The sequence below is a fragment of the Pteronotus mesoamericanus genome, unplaced genomic scaffold (genome assembly GCF_021234165.1).
Source record: "Pteronotus mesoamericanus isolate MK-2021 breed Mesoamerican mustached bat unplaced genomic scaffold, CSHL_Meso_final scaffold_533, whole genome shotgun sequence".
NCBI lineage: Eukaryota > Metazoa > Chordata > Mammalia > Chiroptera > Mormoopidae > Pteronotus > Pteronotus mesoamericanus.
Window position 1 is genome coordinate 1,785,063 of NW_026555320.1, and position 16,452 is coordinate 1,801,514.

The window sequence follows — 16,452 nt, forward strand, 5'->3', positions numbered from 1 at the left end:
GGTGAAAATCTGGGTCATAAGTTACAGAGATAGCATTAGTGATTCAAGAGGGAAGGCTTGACATATTCAATAATTAGAGCTGGGATGCTTGCCTTTCCATACGGGGTGCGGCGGGGGGGGGGGAATTGGATCCCTACCTTCTACCATAGACCAAAAAAGTTTCCAATACAGATCCTCAGGTCTCGCGCTGGGCCTCCTGGGACTGGAGCTTCCTCGCTTTTAAGCCCCTTCGCACACCATTTAGAAACTCGCCCCCCGCTCCGCCCCGGTCCAGTCTGCTCACTCCCTGGGTACGGGAGAACGGGGGCTCCAGCTGATTTCGTCATTCAATCATTTGCACCCAGCATGGCCCCTAGAACATATTATGAACCCAGAAAGTGTTTGTTGAGTGAAAACACAACTTCAAGGATTCTAAAAAAGAATTTCCAAAAGAGACTATACGTTTTTCTCTGGCTGTCATTAATAACAGAATAAGTTGTCATGTCCCCAAAATTCCCCGGGGGGAGGGGGACAGTGCGGGCCTGCCTGCCTGAAAGCAGGAGCGACGGTAGTGAGAACAGCCTGGCTCTCCTCGGAATCTAATTTAAAGACAGTTGCAAATATCACACATACCTTGAGAGAAACTAAGCCCACCCCAAGATATTATTAAGCCATATTTTAACCATGGGCGTGATGAGTCTTTTTTCACTTATTAAGAGCCTACTTTGTGTAGAAACACAATCTTTCTAACACAGGTTTGTTTCCCCTCTTCTGTGTTTATTAAGACATAACTCACATGCAACAGACTTCCCCCATGTTTAGTGTACAGGCTGACGAATTGTGGCATTTGTGTGCAAGACGCAGCCACCACCATGGTCAAGACACAGAAGGGCTCTCAAATCCTGGGGTTCTCTCCTCTGCCCCTTTTATTCCACCCTCTCCTGCCGCCTCCAGCCGCACGTGGCAGCTGATCAGCTTCGTGTCTAACACTTTCTTAAAGTAATATAATCACACTTGTAGAGTCAGGAGTTTTTAAATAATGCTTTGGCCAAAGGGTATAAAAGCAGAGAGGGGCGGAAGGAGAGAGAAGGAAATCGGCAGCCCGCCTAGCTGGGCTGCAGACCCCGGTCTGGGTGAGGCTTCCCTGGGCACTAGGGCCTGGGCACTGAGAGCCAGGGCTGGAGGCCACAGGAGCGCGAGCAGAGCCTTCCCAGACGGGCTCTCCAAGGGGTTTGTACAAATAACACGGCAAGACGTGTTTGGGATGTCAGGACAAGAACGCAAGGGCTGACATACACCGTGTGGGTATGAATCTGACCACTGGGTTTCTGAATACAGATCTAGAGGCAAATTTTGAATTTATTTATTTATTTATTTTTAGAGGGGAAGGGAGGGAGAGAGAGAGGGAGAAAAACATCAATGCGAGAGAGAAACATCAATTGGTTGCCTCTCGTATATGCCCCCAACCGGGGACTGAGCCTGCAACCCGGGTATGTGTTCTGACCGGGAACTGAACTGGTGGCCTTTCGCTTTGCAGGCTGATGCCCAGCCAACTGAGCCACACCCATCAGGGCTTGACTCATTTTTTCATTCGCCGTCTTAAAGAACCCTTGGTCCTTTTGATCGATCTCAGAAGAAATAGCTACACTCCTTGAAGATGAAGTGTTTGAGTGAATAAATTTCTGCCTCAGAGGATGTTTTCTCTCTCTCTGAGGGTATTAATGGAAAAGCTCAGAGTCCCTGGTTCCCACCCGGATTTACTAGCCCCAGCTGCGGTACAGGGACAGTGGTGTGTCTGAGACACGCCATGCGTCAAAGACAAGGAGGTTCACGTTCTAGTTTTTTATGGGGCTGTTGGGAGGCTTCTGGCTCCTGCCTCCACGTGGGCACCAGGCACTGTCCCCGTCCTGCGGATACCACTGAATTAAGCAAGGTCCTGCTGCATTCCTGCAGGAAGAACATGGGATGTGAACCCACATGAACAAATAGCAGGGCACTCTGAGTCGGAAACTAGAGCGGGGATGGACAGACAGGAAGTGCTGGACGACCGGGTGGGGGTGGGAGGAGCATTTTATGTGGCTGGTCAGTAAAGGCCTCTCGGAGGAGGTAACTTTTGAGCTGAGGCTGGAATGACAAGGACCCAGCTCTCTCTAGAGAAAGCATTTTAGGAATCAGGACCAGCATGTGCAGAGCCACTGAGGTGAGAAAGGGGTTGGCACATTCAAGAAACAAGGCAAAGGTGGCCACGTACAGTGACCAAGGAGAGAGGGGTGTATGCTGAGGTTGGAGGTAAGAAATCTTGCTCTGGAAATGCACATCTATGCCGTCTGGGAAACAAAGTCGCATGGGCCACTGTGCTGGTGCCCTGGCGCTCTGACATGTCACTGCTAGGCAGTAGCTGGCAACGCTTGCACTTGCAAAGCCACTTCTTACTTACTTGGCTACTGATCATCGACTCTGAGCTGGCGGGGATGGAGCGGTGTTCTAGCCCAACCCCCTCATTTGACAAATGAAGGAACCTAGAGTTCGTGCCTGATGGGGGATCCTTTGCCTTTAACTGAAAATAAACTGGGGGAAAGGTTTGCAGTCCATTATCACAGTTGAGGGTTCAGTTCCCTCATTTGCTTTCCGTGCTCACTGGAGCCGAGAGAGCGAGGGGGAGGGGTGCAAGGAGAGATTGGCTGAATTCCAGATATTCGGCCTCCACGACTGCTAGGCTCTGGGGACACAGGAGCACTCCTCCACGGTGTGGGAGCTCCGCTCTGGTCCTGGCTAGAAGTTCTGGTAAAGTTACAGCACATGGCTCGTCAACTCCTGGAAGGAACCCAGACGGCACTCAGCAGGTGCATGCATCAATCACCTGTGGTCTAGCCAGGCAGTGGGATACTACGGAGCAATAAAAAGGAACAAACTACTGATCCATGCAATACCATGGATGAATCTCACCGCCATGCTGAGCAAAGGAGCCAGGTGCCAAAGAGAGTCTTTTGTTAGATTCTGTTTATATAAAGGTCTAAATCTGGCAAAACTAAGTGACAGTGTTCTGGGGTCTGGGGTGAAGGTTGACTGTAAGGGATGCCACAGGAACTTAGAGGGGTGATCTCATGTATGTATATTTGTCAGAACTCTGAAAATGAGTGGGTCTTTCTTAATGTATGTAAATTAGAGCTCACTGAAGTGGATTAAGTGCATACAATTTTTAAAGGAAAGGGAAAGCAACAGCTGGAAAAAGAAGAGAAGCTTTAGGGTGGGTTGCTGTTCGTAGGCTAGATGTCTGCTGAGCGCCTTCCGGGAACAGGTGCTAGGACACGCATTGGCCATCTCTTCGCTGCAGAGCACGATGGGACAGGGGCACCAGCTGCAGCCCTGCGGGCCTCTGTGAGCCCCTGGGTTCCCTCCGCGGGACCTGCCTGCGGGCCATCGTCCCTCCATGCGCCGCTCCCCGGCCGTCAGCCTCCCGGAGCCCCGCAGTCAGGACTCGTCAGGGAAGGGTGGCCGCCTCCCAGGAGAAACACGGTTCTTCCCTGCTAGTCTGAGAAGACTTAAAGGTCAATAAAGCAGAGGGAGCGGGAGAGAGCGTGTGCTTGTTCCTGAGTCAGGGCTCCGTCCTGAGCGGAGCACACCCCTCTGTTCAGTAACCAACCCCCGTCTCCCTGGATTGGTCTTGTTTGCTTGCTCAGGTCGTGCGGCTGAACCCCAGCCTGAGGTATTAGCATTAATTTGCTCTAACTTTTCCAAGTTTGTTGACATAATGTATTTATATCTAATTTCTGTAAAAGTTTTCCTACCCTCCACTACTGTATGAATGTGTATGAGTGTATGTATGTATACATGTATGTACACATGCATGCACTGGGCATGTGAAGCACCCCGAGCAGGAGACAGCTGCTCTTTGCAGATAAACGTGTTTGTAGTGTCTGTGTGTGGACTTTGATCTGCAGTCATATTGAGAAGAAATGTGGTAGTTTCTCTGATTGCTCTTTAATGCTATTTAATACAGACAGGGTATCTGAAAACATATAGCTTAAGACATATAGGACATGATATAGCGTTTTTAATTTTTAGAAAACCGAATAAACCAAACGAAACACACATCAACGCTCAGCTTGCAATGGCCCGATTCTTCCCCATTGATAAGGACAGTACTGTTGCCCTCGCTGGTGTGGCTCAGTGGACTGAGCGCTGGTGTGTGAACCAAAGGGTCACTGGTTCAATGCCCAGTCAGGGCACATGCCTGGGTTGCAGGCTAGGGCCCCAGTAGGGGGTGTGTGAGAGGCAACCACACATTGATGTTTCTCTCCCTCCTTTCTCCTCTAAACATTAAAAAAAATAATAATAAAGCACTGTTGTTTTATTCCATCCCCCTTCTTAAGCTGGGGAAGAGGAACAAAGTCGTTGAAGACGAGAGGGTATCCTCCCAAGACCAACTCAGGGGAAGACAGCAGGTCTGCAGAACTGAGTCACCCTGCTCACTGCATTTTTCCCCTTCCTTCCAAAGGTTTTGAGATTGGTCTGCCCCACGGAAGTGGCATAACAGTCTTGATAAAGCTTGGGACCCCGCTTCTGCCTGGGAAGCCCTGTTACATCTTTAATGGGAAATTTTCAACCACATTGCTCATCAAACCTGGAGAAACAAAGCGCTTTTCCTTCAGCTGCCTGAGTCCAGAGAACTACTTTGTCGTTGAGATCCAGAAGAACATAGGTAAGTACGCCCTCGTGGGTGGCTTGGCCACCAGCCTCCGAGGCTGGGGAAGGTAAGATCTAATTTGAAACTGCACTTTATTCAGCTCTTTATGTGTTTTATGTAGGTTAAGTCGTTAAATCCCGCCAACAGGCCTAGGAGAGGTTCCCAAAGAAAGTGACTTGCCTGAGAGGGCACAGCCAGTAAGTGGCAGCAGGACCGGAACCCAGGTTCTCGGGCTCCAGAGTCTGGGCCTGTGACTCCTGAGCCACGCTGTCTCTGAACAGAGCTTTAAGTCTTCAGGTCTGTGATGCTCAGTCTGATGTGCTAAACACGCCCGGCTGATGACAGGCAAAAGTCAAAGGATTGGAGGACAAAAGAAATGAAGGTTGAGGAGGTAAGAGTAGAGAAATGAGCCCGTGAAGCACAAAGCAACACAGCAGCTTCAGAGGCTGAGGGAGCTGGGTTTTGGCTTCACGCTCCAGGGCTACTGATCATGTGACTTCATATAAGTTACTTAACTCTTTTGTGACATAGTTTTCTAGTCTATAAAATAAGAGCCATTGTACCAACCAATAGGGTTGTTACGAGGATGAAATAAAATAATGAGTTGAGTGTGTATGATATATGAGAATTCAACAAACTATAGGTATTTGGTATTATTATTATTATCATTCAGAACTTGAGCTTGGGGTAGGAGATTGACATAGAAATATGTCAATCAGTGGACTGAGCGCCGGCCTGCAGACCAAAAGGTCGCTGGTTTGATTCCCAGTCAGGGCACTAGTGGGGGTGTGTGAGAGGCTACTGATCAATATTTCTTTTGTACATCGATGTTTGTCTTCCTCTCTTTCTCCCTCCTTTCCATTCTAAAAATAAATAAATAAAATCTTTTTTTAAAAAAAAGAAAGAATAATCGGGCAGAAAACAACAAAGCTATTATTTCCCAGTTGCTTGGAGGTGGGCATGCCAGCTAGACACTAACAGAGGTAGTGACAACAGAGAGAACGCTTTGTGATCCAGTCAAAGCCATACTCAGAAGATTCCTTCACCTTTAACTGAAAATAAATGAATCAGGTAAGAAGAAAAAGGATAAAAGAAACCCTAGGAGGAAGGAATTCAGAAAAATAAAAGGAGAAATTAAAAGTCCTTAAAAGCGGTTATAAAACTACATTTGATAACTAAAACCAAGACCTGGTTTTTGACAAAGGCCAATTACATAGACAAATCTCTGGCTCGTCTCCTAGAAAAGAAAGAGAAAATACATATATGCAGCATTGAAAGTAGAAATGCAGACTTAATGACAGATACAAAGGCAACTTCTAAAATTGCAAGAGATTACAACATTATGCTACTCAGTGTGAATTCCTGAATGACATGATGATTTTCAGGAAAATCTTAACAGGCCAAGCTGACTTATAAAAAGGCCGGAAACCTGAATGAATAAATAATAATGGAAGAGATTTGGAAAATGTCCAAGATGGAGGAGAGCAGGGATTGGGTTAGTTAGAGATGGTTTCATAGAGGATCCTGTAAAACCTGAAGGAGCAAATCATTTCCATGATATTTACACCATTGGGGGGGGGGGGCAGGCTTTTTTATGTGAAAGTCCAGATGGTAAGTATCTGAGCCCAGATGGTCGCTGTCATGACGACGCAGCTGTGCTGTACAGCACACAGTCAACCATGGATAATAGGGAAGCGAATAGGCAGCGAAAGTTCCAGTGAAACTTTCTTTATAATAACAGGTGTTTGGCTGGATAGATCTCACGAGATGTAGCTTGCCGATTCCCATTCTGAGCACAGAAAGAGACGTTTCATAGCTCGTTTTATATGGTTCTTACAACCCTGATGTCAAAATCTGTCAAAGGATTAAAAAATAAACAACAACAACAAAAAAACATAGACCAGCCTGTGATGACTATACATGTAAAAACCAAATCCTAAGTATAAGGATATCAAGTCCAAAAAATGCATGAAAAGAATAAAGCAACAAGAACAGGGAGACTGGAAGACTGGAAGGATCGTCCTGAGAGAAAAAAACTTATATGATCAGCTTAGTAGGTATTATACGTGTTTTTAATGCAACATTCTTAGTAAATCAGAAATAGAAGGGTGTTTTCTTAATCCAATAAAGTATATCTGCCAAAACCTGATAGCAAATACCACCTTCAACTCTCTGCCAGAGAGGCGTTGCCGGTAACACAGGAAATGACAGAAGGGCTCCCACCTTGCTTGCTGTTGGCCACCATTGTTCCCACCTTTAACCAGAAGTCCTAGTTAAATAAACATTTAGGGATCGTCTTAATAGCCACATAGGATGTATATAAAGTAAAATAGAAACTTTTACTGAAAGACAAAACAGAAGACATACGTAAATGGAGAGGCGGACCATGTTCCTTGATGAAAATCTCAGTACTTTTTAAATGTCAGTTCTCCCCCCAAATTAATCGGTCAGTTTGAGTCGAGCACAATCAGCCTCTCAGTGAAGGTTCTTCAGCGCCGAGGAGAATATTGATCTACGTGAGGGTTCAATGGAACGCTGTGCTGCTCTTAAAAGAGAGGAATAAATCTGCCTCTCTGACATGGAAAGAGAGTTTTATTTTATTGAAAACAGCACAGCTTCTAGTAGGAAAACAGCTCAACCCCACTTTATTAAATACACACATTTGCAGATAGGCTAACGTAATCATACAGAGCGCAAAGTTTAGAGCGCTAAACACCAGAACGTTAGCCTTACAGTATTTCTGTAGTGGGCAGAGGAGGGGAACAGCGACATTCATTTTCTTCTTTCTGTTCCTCCATGTTGTCATTTTTTTTTTTTACAAGCACGCATGACTTTATAATCATTTCAACCAATAAAGTGACTGCCCTTTTGGAAAAAGAAATCGGTTAATGTAATGCTTTGCACTAACCAGTGAGAGAGAAAAACTACCTATGATCATCTTAACAGATAATCATCCCACAGTGAAGTGTTTGACTGCATCAGCCTCTGAGGCCCAGGATGCTACCCGGTTTACAGTCAAAACCTATGCTCACAATTTTTGAAAATGATACAAAGATATGCACTTCTGAAATAGTACATCCAGTCCCGTGTCCTGCCTGCCCCTCATTTTAGAAACGTGTCCTGAGTAAGCATTCTGAGTTTCAAAGTTTGAGATCTCTTGTTACCCTTTCTTGAGTAGTGCCATTAAAGTTCATGACGGTAGAAGTCTGCGCAGGGGGCATGGGAGTTGTGAATCACTTCTGGAAGGACACTTCTCCATCCCCTACGTGGGAATCTTTAGTTATTTAACATTTTGGCCGTGGACGGAGAACGGAGACTTGGAGGTGTGCCGGTCATTGTGACTGCTCCTTCGTGGGCATCCATCCTCCCAACTGAAGCTCTTAGCAACAAAGAGAAAAGTGCTTTCACACCCCGACTCTCCCCGCGTCCGCGGCGGCCAAGGAGCCGTGGCTGAGGGGCGGAGCCTCGGGACTCCAGGTTCTTATATAGAATTAAACCATAATCTCTCAAACGACGCGGGGATGTGTATTTTTTACACGTTTTCCACGTGAGTCTGATGGGGAGCGAGGGCCGGGGAGCACTGCCTCAGCGGGGTGAAGCGATCCCACAGGCGTGCAGGACCCAACAGGAGCGGCTCCCCGTGGCCCTGGGCACGCTGGAGCTGTAGATGGAAAGTTTACAAAGCCAGCTTTTAAAAGAAAGAAAGAAAGGTGGCTTGACGTAAACAATGAAGTTTGCAAGAGCTCCTAAAAATAGGTACTGACCTTACTGACACACAGAATCTAATTTTAGCCACATTTGTCAACCTTGTTATCTAAGGCTGTTTTATGGGTTAGGTGACGCAGCGCGTTGGCAAGGACACGGCTGAGCAGACGCAGCCGGGGCCTCTGTCCTGGGGTTGTGCGAACTGCAAGCGCGGTGCTCACCTGCGGACGCCGGGGCTCTTTTGCAAAAAAGGAGAGGTTTGGTGTGGGTGACCTCAGACGTCCAGTTCTGAAATTCTCCCATAGTTCCAGTCTGAGTTGGCAGTAGTTCTTTTTTAATTGATTTGAGAGAGAGACAGGGAGAGAAACATCCATTTGTCGCTCCACTTATTTATGTACTCATTGGTGGATTCTTATCCGTGCCCCGACTGGAGATTGAACCAGCAACCTTGGCATATTGGGCGACACTCTAACCAGCTGAGCTACCCGTCTAGGGCTGGCAGGACCTTCCAATAAATACCCAACTGGAGCAGCAGCGGAGTTTCGCAGACTTTCACAGCGGCCAGAACCCGTCACTCCCTTCAGATTCCCTGCGCCCGAGAACAAAAGCCTTACTGTTGCGTTGCGTGCACCCTGTTCCTTCTGCTGTGCGCTTCTCTCTTATTCCTCCCTGGCGGCAGCGTTTTTCCCTTTGTTTGAAGGGCTTAGAAAACAAAGTACATCAGAGGATGTCATTAGTTGTTAGCCTTTAAAAAAACCCAATGTGGTAATAAAATAGGAACCTTGAGGCCACAAGGCAGGAAGAAACCGTGCCCCTGGGTTCCAGCCATTAAGGGGCTTGCACCTTCTGAGTGTACTCAGTGTGCTGATGAGTGTGCAGATGGGAAAACCAGTTTTTAAAGGTAGAGCTTGGCACCGCACCCTGAAAGTTGTGAAACTGCGGCTCCCAAAGCACAGCCTCCGTGGCAGAGGACTTACGGGAAGGCCCACCGGCTGACCTGCACTGATCCAGTCTGAAAACACAGGAGTTAGGACGTGTCGTGGGTGTGGTTCCTGGGAACAGAGCCTGCGTTGGGGATTTTGATTCAAGTCATTTGTCAAGAGCGTGCCCTTGAAAGCACCCTGTGAAGAAGTGAGTAAAGCAGAGGGGGGCAAGGGAAGAAGTGAACAAGGATGTGTGGGTTTAGCTGAAGTGTAGCCTCCCCTTGAAGCCTGAAGGTCAGGTGTTTCCACCCCACGACATGAGCCACGAGCCGAGATGGGCCGTGGGCTGCTGCTTCCCGCTGGGATGGGCAGTGAAACCCCTCAGGTTTTTCTGGCCCCAGGAGGCACCACCAGGCACTTAAGCAGAGAACCGGGCATCTGTGTGCTACGGGCCACCGACGCTCGCGTGACCTGGAGGTGGGCGTGCCCACCCAACGGTGCTCCCAGAGAGCCTACTGAAGGGGTAGGGAGGAGCAGTGAGTGGCCCGCTAGTGTTTGTGACCAAGATTGTTTTGTGACTGTTTCAGACTGCATGTCAGGCCCGTGCTTTTTTGGGGAGGTCCAGCTGCAGCCCCCAACATCGGTGTTGCCCCCCCTCAACCGGACGTTCACCTGGGACGTCCAGGCTCACAAGAGAATTGGCCTGGAGCTGCAGTTCTCCCTGCCGCGCCTGCAGCAGATCGAGCCAGGGGACAGCTGCCCAGACGGAGTCACTCACACCATCAGTGGCCGCGTTGACTCCACCACGGTCAAGATTGGAACCTTCTGCAGCAATGGCACTGTGTCCCGGATCAAGATGCTAGAGGGCGTTCAAATAGCCTTACACCTGCCGTGGTTCCACGACAGAAACGTTTCTGGCTTCAGCATCGCAAACCGGTCATCCATAAAACGTGAGCATGCCACGCCCTCCTGTTACTTGCTGAGGTTGAAACATACAAAATCCCCACTTTCTCTAGGTCAGAAAAGACTGGGTGTTGCCAGTTTTGTATGATTCAACCTGAGTAGCTTACAGGGAGCTCCTGCTCTTCTGTGAGGCACACAGGCCACTGACGCCTGGAGTGGACCCACCCTTCTCTGTTAACCTGGGTGGTGACTTCTCTCTGTCCTTTGTGCATGTGAGGTTTGTTTTCAAGAATGAAATGGGATTGATTCTACAGACCTGTTGTAATCTCTCCTTTTATCGTTTCTTTGTCCCGACTTCTTGCTATTTCATTTTCTCCGATGGCATTGGTCACGGGCTCGCGCTGGCTCACACCAGCTCCCTAGAGCTGACTGTTCCATGTGCAGGAAGTTTGTGAGCTGGTGTTAAACAGGGCTGTTCATACAAATAAAATTATATGAATGAACAAGTAAAAAAAAAAAGCTTAGAAACAAAGGTCATAAACACTCAAAACTCACTGCCTCTTTATTTCACTGCATTTTCCCATTGTCTGTGTTCTTGAGGTTGTTTATGCCAATTGCACCGTTAGGCGGCAATCCTGTATGATGATGAGTTGCTGCCCGTCTCTTCCCAAGGCCACGTTCAGTCATCTCACTTCGGTAGCTTGAAATCAGCTATGGTGGGAGTATTTACACCAAGGAAGTGGGCACACCCTACTTATTAGGACTGTTTCCCCCGCTGCTGAGTCAGTTATTAAACACTGATTCGCACACCACCGATGTCTGCTCCTCATACCCTATCCAGACCCGCAGCCCGGGACCTGAGAACCGCCTTCCCCTCTCCTTAGCCCGCTCCTCCATCGTGGACAACCAGGACAGGGTCTAATCGCCTGGCTTGGGTTCCCTTCCCAATAGGACTGTGCATCATCGAATCTGTGTTTGACAGTGAAGGCTCAGCAACCCTGATGTCTGCCAACTACCCGAATGGCTTCCCTGAGGATGAGCTTATGACATGGCAGTTCATCATTCCCCCGCCCCTGCGGGCGAGCGTCTCTTTCCTCCACTTCAATGTCTCCAACTGTGAGAGGAAGGAGGAGCGGGTTGAGTACTACATCCCGGGCTCCACCACCAACCCCGAGGTGTTCAAGCTGGCAGACAAGCAGCCCGGGAACATGGCCGGGAGTTTCAACCTCTCTCTTCAGGGCTGTGACCAAGACGCCCAAAATCCAGGGATCCTCCGGCTCAAGTTTCAAGTTTTGGTCCAATATCCACAAAATGAAAGCAGTAAGTGAGCCTACCTTCCTTTTCCCTCCTGCTCTAGCACTTTCTTCTCTTCCTGGGTAGTCTGCTTGGGGTGAGGTCCCCTTCCTGTTACTCGCCTGTGGCTCCTGGACCGCTTGGACTCTGGGCCCTGGAAGAGTCGCCGGAAGTGCGTTGCTAGGCAGCCAGACAGACTTATTGGCGAACAGCTGGCATGAGCGTTTGTTTGAACACAGTAAGAAGCTGCTGTCATGGGATTAAGTCTGGACCAGGATGGCCGTGGTGGGAGAGCAAAGGTCAAAGTCATATCCAGGATGGCCGGGCAGCACATTGAGGAAGTTACCGTAGCGGGGCTCTCCGTGCCCCGCCCCCCCCCCGCGTGTGAGGGGCCCATCTCCCCATCTCCCTCCCCAGCACCCCATATTGTCAGGCTTTTATGTCGTCCCCTGTCTGATGTAGGGGGAGACATTAACACTTTGTCTATATTTGCTTTTCTCTTACTACAAGTAAAATCACACATTATAACAGAACTCTTCATATTTTGTATATTTGGACATTTATATTTCCTTTTCTGTCAAGTGCTCAGTCATTCCATGTCACAGACACATTCTCCCCTTGTGTCCCTTGTCCCTTAACATTTATGGTGCCTGTTACAGAAAGATGTTTACATTTTTTCTTCTATAATTTGGATTTACTCTGTAGTATATGTATAAGGACATTCTCCTTGTTTCTATTGTGGTGACTGCTTTGAGATACTGGTCTAATTTTATTCTTTTACTAATGGGAAAGATGGTTCTCTTGGCTTAGCCTATGGAATAGGCCGTCTTTTTCTCACTTACTTGAAATGTAGTCTTTGTTAGGGACTATATTATAACATCTGAGGCTTCATCCAGTCTATGAATCTTCTATTCGTACATTAATACCACACTGGTCTTGATTACTATTCATAATAGGAGAGTTTCTGTAAGTGATGATAAATCTCACTTGGTTGACTCTTATGCAGCCGCTAAGATTAATGAATATTTAAAAAGATTAGTGCCTATGAAAACTATAGTAAAATATGTAAAAGGGTATAAAATAGTAAAGCGAAAGCTGAATATAAAATTTTATGTTCACTGGACTTGTAAGTAGGTAAAAATATGCATGTGAACAGGGACAAAAATGAATCTGAAGAGAGGAAAGAGGTTCAATAAGGGGGGGTAGAAATGCACCCACTATTTTTCCTTTTAAATTTCTTCTAAAGTTCTTGTGCTGCTGTCTGAATAAGAACCAAGTGCTCCCAACGCTCCCCACTCCACGGGGTTGCTGCTGGCACGTTTTCACACCTGCCCCCTCCGTGTGCTTCCAGATAGGACCTACGTGGTTGACTTGAGTAACGAGAGGGCCATGTCCCTCACCATCGAGCCGAGACCCAGCAAGCAGAGCCGCAGGTTTGTGCCTGGCTGCTTTGTGTGTCTGGAGTCTCGGACTTGCAGCTCCAACCTCACCCTGACAGCTGGCTTCCAACACAAGATCTCCTTCCTCTGCAATGACCTGACACGCCTGTGGATGAACGCCGAGAAAACCCTAAGTACGCTGCCACTGCTGCCCCCACAGCGCGTGGTGTGCTCCTCCCCGCCCGCGGGCTCCTCTCCCCATCCTGCCCTACCTCTTGGCGGGGTCCACGGGGTAGGCGGTACATAGTATGACCAGAAATGGCCCCCACAGTGCAGGGTGAGCAGGGGCAGCCAAGAGGCAAACCACGAGGTGGAGACGCGCGTCCTTGGGGACCGGCAGCCGCAGTTGGAACATGCGTCCTTCAGAAGGGCACTGTGTGACCCATGTCCACGCTCATGTCTCTGTGCAGACTGCAGCCTCGTCCTAGGCGTAGCTTCCCCCACCCTCCCGGCTGCACGCCCCACGCCCCCACGCTCACTGCCCACTTGTCTTCTCTCACGAGACCCAGAGTCTTAAGGTCAAGACCTTTGACTCATTCCGTTTTTGTACCCCTTTAGCCCCTGTGATGAGTGCTAGCTGAACACGTGCTAGTTACGTAATAAATGCATGATGAGTGGGGGGCAGCCAAACCAACAGTCTCCTCCCTGAGGGGCCCCCATTTTCTCCGACGTGGGTGCCCCAGAGTCTCTGCTGAGGCCACCCCGTTAGGGGGTGGCAGAACTGGAACGTGAGCTGAGATCCCTCCGACTCCACTTCTGGCTGTAGCCAGGGCTAGGCCTGCCTCCCCGTAGGCGGGCGCGCTCGGCAGTGGGCCTGGGCGGAGGCAGACCTGCGCCCTGCCCACACGGCACTTGGCATCTAAGACACAGGCACACGGAGGCGAGAACCAGACAAACAAGAAGTTGGCCTGCCAGTTCAGAAAGAATGTGATAGAGCAGGAGGAGAAGCTAGAAGCCAGAGTGGAGGACAATGGAGGAGGAAAGACCAAAGAGAACGGCCAGAGAGCCGTGGGCAGACTTGAGAGTTGGGAGGATGCTCTTCCCGTCTCCTCCCTGCTTGGGTACCATGAGCCCTTCTTTTCCAGGCTGCATGGACCACCGGTACTGCCTCAGGAGGTCCTACCCCCTCCAGGTGCCAAGGGACATCCTCCAGCTGCCTGTGCAGCTCCATGACTTCTCCTGGAAGCTGCTGGTGCCCAAGGACCGGCTCAGCCTGGCACTGGTGCCAGCCCAGAAGCTGCAGCAGCACACGCAGGAGCGGATCTGCAACACCAGCTTCAGCTACCTGGTGGCCGGCACTGGTCCCGGCCCCGGCCCCGGCCAGGACCTCTACTTTGGTTCCTTCTGCTCTGGAGGCGCCATCCAGCAGATCCAGGTGAAACAGAACATTTCGGTGACCCTGCGCACCTTTGCCCCCAGCTTCCAACAAGATGTCTCCAAGCAGGGCCTGACTGTGTCCTTCATACCCTACTTCAAAGGTAAGGGCATCTTTCACTCTCCCTGTCTCCAGGCCCCTGAGCCTTTCCTGTGTGGGCGTTCATCTTATTTTGCTTTCGTGGTCGCTTTAATCAGCCTGTCAACTGGAAGCAGAGAGAGAGCTGAGTGGGCTGGTTTTCAGACCAGACATTTGAAGGATGGTGGGTCCTGATGCTGCCTTCACCGTTAACCTAGTGTGGAAAATTCCAAGAGGTAGAAATAAGGTCGTGTGACAGTGGGTGCCAGTGGTTGATGGCAGCAAAACAAATGATCGGATTCGAGTCTGTTTTGGAAGCAGGCTGAGCATAAATTAGAGTTAGCCACGTATCCCCACGTCCTGGATTTTGAAGGTGGTAATGTTAAGAACCCTTGCGCAGACATATTTATGATCCTGTTTTCAGAATTCAGGATGTAGTCCAGAGAGCGCTGGGAAGGAATGCTGGGAGAGAGAAGGCTCTAGATAGAACTCAAGGGTCCTATTTTCTTGGGAGGCAACAGTGGTCTTCACTGTCCCAGGCAGGAAATGAGGTCTAAATCGGCCATGAAAGTGAACTCCAGATCTAAGTTTAAAAGTCCTCATCACCATTATAAGTTAATGTGAGAGGCCATTTCAACACTGACCAAGGGCTTGATGTGAGGTTGGCTTCGTTCATTTTGTTTTCGGAGGCCTGAGTGCGAGGGGTAAGAATCTTGGGCCATGAGATTAAGGTCAGTCTAGGTGGTTGGGTAGCTCCAGGACTATCAGAGAAAGGAAAATCTCATCAGCGTGGAACGTGGGGTTTGTCTCACCTGAAGGTAAGGAATAGATTGGTTGACATGTCAAAGGCTCTGCTATGGCCCAGGGGTGTCCAGCCTTTTGGCGTCTCTGCACCACACTGGAAGAAGAGCTGTCCTGGGCCACACATTAAATACATTGCAACATGTAATCACAAGAAAATCTCATAATGTTTTAAGTAAATTTACGATTCTGTGTTGGGCTGCATTCTCAGCCCCCCTGGGCTGCATGCGGCCCATGGGCCACAGGCAGGACACCCCTGTCAGCTATGCAACTCCGGAATTCTTCCCCGAACCGGGTGTGTTTTAACCTCGGAAACAGAGATTGGTATGTGGCCCTCCCACTGTGGGGCACAGAAGAATGTTAGCCACGTGGAGGGCATATCTGAAAGGAAGCAGAGATAACTGCTGACTTGGCACACTGGCCTGTGTTTTGCTTGTTTGTATTCTGGGGGGTTTTTTTGTTTGTTTTTTGTGTTTTATTTTTTGCATAAGACCCAAGCACCTGATTTGACTGAGACTCTAATCCTGCACTGACCAATACAATAGCCATTGGTCACATTGGTGTGGCAATTTAAATGTAAATCAGTAGTAAAGAAAAGTGAAAGTTTAGCTCCATAGTCACACCAAGCACGTGTCATGTCTTCAACAGACATGTGTGGCCATGGCTCCTCAATGGAACGGTGCCGACAAAGAACGCCGCCGCCGTCACAGAGCTCTCGTTGGACAGGCCGCCCTGGGCGGTTGGCCCGTCTCCGGCAGCACGACTTTTTCTCTCTGTTCCGATTGAGTGAAACGTCCGTGTGGCTTCTCTCCCCTTTCCTGCAGAGGAAGGCGTTTTCACAGTGACCCCGGATACGAAAAGCAAGGTCTACATGAGGACCCCTAACTGGGAGCGGGGCCTGCCATCCCTCGCCTCGGTGTCCTGGAACATCAGCGTGCCCAGCGACCAGGTGGCCATCCTGACCTTCTTGAAGGAACGGACCGGCCTGGTCTGCCAGACGGGACGCGCGTTCCTGATTGTCCAGGAACAGCAGTCGGCGACCGAGGAGATCTTCAGCCTGGAGGAGGTGCTGCCCAAGGCGACCCCCCACCACCACAGCTTCTGGGTCAACATCTCCAACTGCAGCCCTGTGAGCGGCAAGCAGCTGGACCTGCTCTTCCAGGTGTCACTTACCCCGAGAACTGTAGGTAAGGGCCTTCAGGGTCTTTCGGGGATGGTCATGGAGAGCGGATTGGGGGCTGCGGGGTAAGGAGCAAGCCTAGGAGGCGA

The 16,452-nt window shown here is 49.4% G+C and overlaps 1 protein-coding gene across 1 annotated transcript in view; it reads left to right on the forward strand.

Moving 5' to 3' along the window:
- The window catches only part of CDCP1 (CUB domain containing protein 1), a 38,195-nt gene that overhangs the window by 16,428 nt on the left and 5,315 nt on the right, over positions 1 to 16,452 (forward strand). Inside the window, exons 2-7 of the mRNA XM_054594592.1 lie at positions 4,478 to 4,681; positions 9,882 to 10,244; positions 11,149 to 11,517; positions 12,842 to 13,063; positions 14,015 to 14,407; positions 16,008 to 16,370. Coding sequence (XP_054450567.1) covers positions 4,478 to 4,681; positions 9,882 to 10,244; positions 11,149 to 11,517; positions 12,842 to 13,063; positions 14,015 to 14,407; positions 16,008 to 16,370 — 1,914 coding nt within the window. The remainder of the gene's footprint in view (positions 1 to 4,477; positions 4,682 to 9,881; positions 10,245 to 11,148; positions 11,518 to 12,841; positions 13,064 to 14,014; positions 14,408 to 16,007; positions 16,371 to 16,452) is intronic.